This window comes from Arachis duranensis, chromosome 10, assembly GCF_000817695.3.
Source record: "Arachis duranensis cultivar V14167 chromosome 10, aradu.V14167.gnm2.J7QH, whole genome shotgun sequence".
In the NCBI taxonomy this organism is placed as follows: Eukaryota; Viridiplantae; Streptophyta; class Magnoliopsida; order Fabales; family Fabaceae; genus Arachis; species Arachis duranensis.
The window spans coordinates 100,076,310-100,082,851 of record NC_029781.3 but is presented as its reverse complement, the minus strand read 5'-3'; the positions used below and the strand labels follow the sequence as shown (position 1 = coordinate 100,082,851).

Below are 6,542 nucleotides of genomic sequence, written 5' to 3'. Positions count from 1 at the left end.
TTGTGTGTGATGTTTATCTTCCTTGAGAGCGAGATTGAGAGAATGAACAATGAATGAAAGAGTGGAGTGAGGAGAAGGAGTTAATGAGAGATTGATGGAAGCAAGGGGGAGAAGATGTGGTAAGCAATAGAGGATTAGAGAATAGGGTAAAAATTAAAGGTGGCAAAGGTGGTGAAGGAGAAACTGGCAAAACAAGGTGGCGATGACATAAGGAAGTAGGAAAGAGGAGCTGCCATAAGTTCTAGTTATATGTAAATGGAATTCTTTTTACTTTTTCATAAAAATTGTTACTTGTATAATTATAAGGTGATTGCTATATTACCTTGCAAATGGTATTTAATTTGCTAAAATAAGTAATTAATTAATATTTAATTTTTTACTTTAAAAAATAATTTAGATAATTTAGGCATCGAAACAAAAGGCACTATCAAATTATAAATGGCATTTTTCATCGTGTCAAGGAGATCTAGAGGTGATTACCGTATCTATTTAGCTATATGCTATATAGTGAAGGAAAAAAATAATAAATAAATAATAAATAACTTTTAATAATACATATCAAATAAAATATGTTATTTTATTCTTAGTAATTTGTTAAGATAAACTATACACCAGTACACTTATTCTCTACACAGAAAACTCCTTTTATTGGAGTACTGAGCTCCATTTAAGGGTTTGTCGCTGGCCAATGGGTTGCTGCATGCACAAGGCGGGATTCGAACCCCCGACACTTGTTTAAGCGGACTAGTGAGCTAACCACTAGACCAACCCAACTTGGTTACTACCATCAATTTATTCTCTGTGGAAAAGTCATATAAGTACTTATCACTACAATACAGCCATAGGAAACAAGGGCCCGTCGATAAAGTGTGTGTTGCTACTTGCTAAAGGCCCACTAGAAACTAATCACTTATTTATTAAAAATAATGATTGCACCATGACCAAAAAGAAAGATAATGATTATATATTAGTCTTTCTACAATCTACATAATTGTTTTTACAGTATAAAAAATTATTTTTTATTTTTTATCAATTTGCTTTTTTTTTTTTACAAAAAACGAAGAGTGTAAAAAAAAGTATAAACAAAAATAAGTGCATATAACATTATTCATATAAAACAATAAAAAATAATTCAAAGTAGCTTAGACTTTATCCCGACTTATATAATGAGATGTGTGTTGCCCCAAAGTTTGTGGAACTGTATTGATTCAATGATTAATCAGTTTTGGTGGGGAAGCAAAACTAGAAAAAAGGAAGATTCATAGTATTAGTTGGAACAAAATGCTCACAAGTCACAAGAAAGAAGGAAGCAAAGGTTTTAGAAATTTAGAAGCTTGAGGGCATTTTAACTTGGCTGCTCTTCTTTAACGAGAGGTCACACTGAGTGGAGAATACCAAATCATGCAATAGCTTTATGGTATTTGGGGCTAGCAAGAAACAAGGAAAATCAACTTGGTCATTCAGATAATGTTCTCATTCAAAGAGTCTATGACTTCTTACATTGCCATATGTCTATGGTCAGAGTTTTAAGCCAGCCACATCTGTTTTTTATACCAAAACAAAATAAAACAAAAGCAAATTCCAGCATTTACACATTGATTGTGAAACAGCAAGAGGCATTTTTGTCTTTTACACCTAAGGTGTTTGTTTTTATGTAGGCACCTAAATATATTTTGATTTGATATGAGCCTTAGCTCAAAGCATCCATCCAGGAACAAATCCATTCACTTGTTGAGCCTGAGTTGTAGCTGTTATCTGATCTGAAGCTACAGGGTTGTACCTGTAATCAGGACTGAATCAAAGTACTACGTGTTAAATTTCGAGCTAACGTTCTTTATGGTCTTCAAAAATAGAAAGTGTTTTAGGTTACCCTATCTGCAATGTGGGATTGCATTCCAGAGGCTGGAAAAAGCCTTGAGAGTGAGCATTCTGTGTACCATATTGCATGCTTTGTTCGCCGGCCTCCCACGGTTGCCGATACTGGTTTCTTGAATTGATTTCCTCCAGCTGCCAACAAAGATTTTTGTGCCATGCATGAATCAAACCATTATATCAGCACTTAGCAGAGAAGCCTTAATGGGATGAGAATAACAACAAAGAAGAACAAAGATTGAAGATGCATTAACCAATGAATTATGCGTTATATGTATTTTTTCATTCTTTGGATTGAGCTGGATGAGTTCAATTAGGGAGTCAATTTTTTCTATAAGACCAATATTAACTAAATTTGTAAATTATTTTTTATTCTACATTTTAAATCTTAAATTATATATCTTAGACCTCTAAAAAAATTTAAAAATAATTTTATAATAAAAAATTAGTTAATATTAGATAATTAAAAATTAATTTCCCATACTTAAACAATTCAAAATTAGGCACACAAATTACTTGTTATAAAGATAAATGATTGCAAAGAGTGATGAGACTGAAAATACAGCAAATGCAGAGGGGCATTAGGCAACAGGACAATCAGATCAGTAGTATCAAATAATAATTTTTTTTATTTAATTATTTATTTTTACCACATTCACTCATGCTCTTATGAAACCAATTTAAGGGCCATATGCAAGATATTTCAAGTTTCAAATATCCAACCTGTTTTGGCCTAGAGCAATCTAAGTTATTTATGCAGAAACAGAGAAGCAAAATCAGTATTGGTACAATATTACCTTCATGGTTAAAGATCTGTTTGCTTCCACCAGAATCTGTTCCTGTAAATTAAGAAAGGGGTTGGAACTTGGAAGTATTATGCAATAGCACATAAAGTGAGCTTCATATTATTGCATTTAATTAAAAGGAAAATCTTGTTGTACCTTGTTTTGCAGATCAGCTAACTGATCCAGCATGAATTGAGTCTGAAATTAATTGAAGATAGTGACAAAAAGAATTAGAAAAGAAAGAAACGAAATAAATAATAAATAGGTAAAAGGTCAGATAATTGTTAGAAATATTATTCTACTATTGGTTTGTTAGTTGTATTCAATGCTTAATAAAATTTATGTTTTATGCATTTTCTTTTTTTAATTCCTTACCAGTCCTTACTATTTGATTACTATGATTTTCAAAAAGAACTGCTTGAACTTTGAATTCCCCTATCTAATAAAGATGTTAGAGAACTGTTAAAATCTTTCATATGGAAAGCAACATTTTTTATTTGTGGTTCTAATTGAACTACCGACATCCGACTTGGCTAAAGTCCTATAAAGGGGAAGACTAATAGAGATTTTGAGGAATTTTCCATTGCTATAACTCGATTCTAATATCACTAATTAATGAATTAAAATATTTATCATCTTGACCAATTTTACATTAACAAAAGACAACAATTTATTGTGGCTTAAAACTTTATAATTTTGACTGAACAATTTTTGTTTTGGGGGGGCGGGGGCGGTTTAAACAAGACCGATAACGAGTGGCAAATAAAACATGAAAAGGTCCAATTTTATTTTTTTTTTATTTTTAAACCAAAGATAGGAGACTCGAACCGCAACCTCTTAATTGAGTATGAAGAGATTATGTCATTTGAGCTATTACTCATTGACCAAAGTTCCAACTGAACCATTGGAATTGGAATTGTGAATTTAGCAAATTAAACCATGTCATACAAGCATAAAATTTAGCCAAGTATATAACTTTTTGCTTTTTAATAGAGACCTCCCCCTCCTCTACATGGAGCAAAACCGCATTATTCATGACATCAAAATCTATTTAATATAATAAACGAGGTATGTTGTATTAATTAGCTATTCATATAAAATATACAAAATGATCCACAATAAAATAAACAGAAACAAAGCGCTATTTTTTTCTTTGTATATTAATATAAAAATTTATTGAATTTAATTTAAGAAGTATATCATATATATTAATTAGAAAGTTGAGTAAATAGCGGTTAATTTATGGTTTAAATATTGCATTATTACCTTAGTAGACCTGACTTGCCTGAGAGATGTATCAAGTTGACGCTCAAGCTGCTCAAGCTCTTTGGTGCCTAATGGACCTAAGTCTTCACCAAGAAGGTTCCTGCAAATTAAGAGACAAAAATGCCATGGTCTTAGTATGAAACCGTACATGAATATGATGAAAAACATCATAAAGAGTAAATAGAGAAAAGGACATGCAAAAGAATAGAATATAGACTAAACAAAAGTAAACCTAAACCATTTTGAATTGTTTTGGCAAGTCAAAACTTCCCTTTTCTTATATAACATTTTATTGGTCTAATATAAAGTTACAATCATATACTTTATAATTTCCTAAATGTCGATACAACAGATCAAAAACTCATTTTCTGTTTGTTTTTATCTTTCTTTGAATTTGCATATGCAACTAAAATAACTGTTTTGACTTGTCTAATCAATCTTTGATCTTTGGGGATATCAAGTTATTTTTAAAATTTTTAGATATATTTTTATTCTATCTCTATTTTCTTTTGTGTGTATTTTAATTTTGACCATTTATTGAATAGTAAATCACTTTTGTTTAAAAAAAATGCAATAAATTAAATATTTGACTAATAGAAAATATTTTCGTTTATTTATACAAATTTATTATAGCTTAAAATTATGTATTAGGAAATAATAAGTTATAAAAGTTTAGTATGTTGTTGGCTGAATTTAAATTATATATAGATACATTAAATAAAAAAATGTACTAAATTTTTAAATTAACCTCTAAGCAAAAAAGGTAGTTCTGTATATAAAATATAAAATACCTCTGAGTCCTTTGAAGAGATTCAAATCTTGCTTTCAGTTTTAGATACTCACGGTAACTGTTCTGCTACAAAAGAATACAGCAAAACAAATGAAAACTAACAAAATCCCACTTGATGTGTAATGAAATACATATATACTAAATTACATGAGAAAAACTATCTTTTATAAATATAAAATTAATTTTATTTATTTATAGTCAAATTTGTCTATATTTTAAAATTTAATGATTAAAAATACTAGTTTATTCTTACGATAAATTTGTCAGAGTTCTAGCATTTATTAGTTTAAACTTTTTGAGATGTTATAAACTTATAATAATAACAATAAATCAAGTTGTATGAACAATGAAGTGATTACCTCAAGCTCTTTGGCAGGTTTGTTGACTTCCACCGCACCATAGCTACATTTTTGGTACCTTTCAAGTGTTTTGAGCATGCTAATTCACACAAGATAAAAGAAAGAATTGTTAAATTGATTATGGTGCATATATGGTGTTATATCACATATACGATAAGAATAGCACACTAGTTACTCAAAGAACAACACCCTTTAAATTAATGTTGAAAATGACCTTATCATATTCATATCTCTAATTTTGATCTTTCATACTTTTAGTACTCTTTTAATTTGAAGATATAATATATTTTCAATGAGAGTGTCTTTTTAGATTTTTATAGTGCACATAGATTATGACGCATAATGATTAATATTAATATACATTATCAGTTCAGATAAGTTTGATTATATATTAATTTATACATATCACTTTTACCTTCACATTTTAAGGTGAATAATAATAAGACGAGTAGAAATATAGCCATAATAATAATATTGTTTCTCAAAGTGGTGAAGTTAAGAGATACACTTATGATCCTTTATAAGCTCTCTAAAGAGACTAGAGAAAGTCATTAAAAAATTTATTTCTTCTTTCAGAAAAAAAAAGAGACTCACAATTTTTTAATTCAACATATTTTAGGATGCTCGTTACAATTTGAAAAAAGAACTTAATGCCTTAATAACATGTTTTCTTTTTCTTCTTAAAAACTTGATTTTGGTAAACCAAACAAACTATAAGCAAATTATGTGGACAATATATCTATCTTCATGTATGGGAAACCTTATGAATTTTATTGTAAAAAAGTATGGCTAAATATTTTTTAATCAGTCAACTTTAAATAATTATAATTAATAATCATTAATTTTATATTTTTTAAAAAATGAAATTTAATAAATTATTAATTAATAATAATTAATTAGTATGGAGTGTAGTTTAAAAACACTTATTAATTTATTATGGACTAAATTTCGATTAATTACTTAGTAGAATTATTCTATTATATGACATCTAGTATTTAGTAGTTAAGATAATACATATATATGAAGATAAAGGAACAAACGATATGTATCTCTTTTATTTTTATTTTTCAAAAAATTAAGAAAATACCAAAAAATCTATTTCCTATTCTTATTTTTAACTTATCCAAACGCATTTCTTTTCTTTTTTTTTCCCTTCTAAATTTATGTCTTATTTTTGTTACCATGCAAGCACTATCTAAATGTATAGCTACCGTAGTCCAAACTGTAAAATTCATCAACAAATCAATGATTTACAACCTGAAATAAGAAACAGAAATTTAGTAGTTTCAATCAAGAACAAGTTCATGCATCATGCATTATATTCTTAGCCTTGGCTATATCAACTCGAATAACATACATAAAGAGAATATGCATCTAACATTATCCTAAAATATAGACAAATAATATTCATACTTAATGATGTCATGTTTCCTTGAAAGATAACTCATCACCACAGAAGGAAGAGGACCA

General features: G+C 28.6%; 1 protein-coding gene across 2 annotated transcripts in view; it reads right to left on the bottom strand.

Moving 5' to 3' along the window:
* Positions 1-1,428: 1,428 nt before the first annotated feature.
* LOC107471364 (agamous-like MADS-box protein MADS2) overlaps positions 1,429-6,542 on the bottom strand; it is a 7,056-nt gene continuing 1,942 nt past the window's right edge. The window contains exons 2-8 of one of the 2 annotated variants that reach the window (XM_016090821.3): positions 5,073-5,151; positions 4,715-4,779; positions 3,924-4,023; positions 2,814-2,855; positions 2,670-2,711; positions 1,871-2,007; positions 1,429-1,792 (exon numbers count right to left, since the gene is read on the bottom strand). In XM_016090821.3, the coding sequence (XP_015946307.1) occupies positions 1,696-1,792; positions 1,871-2,007; positions 2,670-2,711; positions 2,814-2,855; positions 3,924-4,023; positions 4,715-4,779; positions 5,073-5,151 (562 nt within the window). In that variant the 3' untranslated portion in view covers positions 1,429-1,695. The remainder of the gene's footprint in view (positions 1,793-1,870; positions 2,008-2,669; positions 2,712-2,813; positions 2,856-3,923; positions 4,024-4,714; positions 4,780-5,072; positions 5,152-6,542) is intronic. The other variant, XM_016090822.3, reaches the window with a different exon arrangement.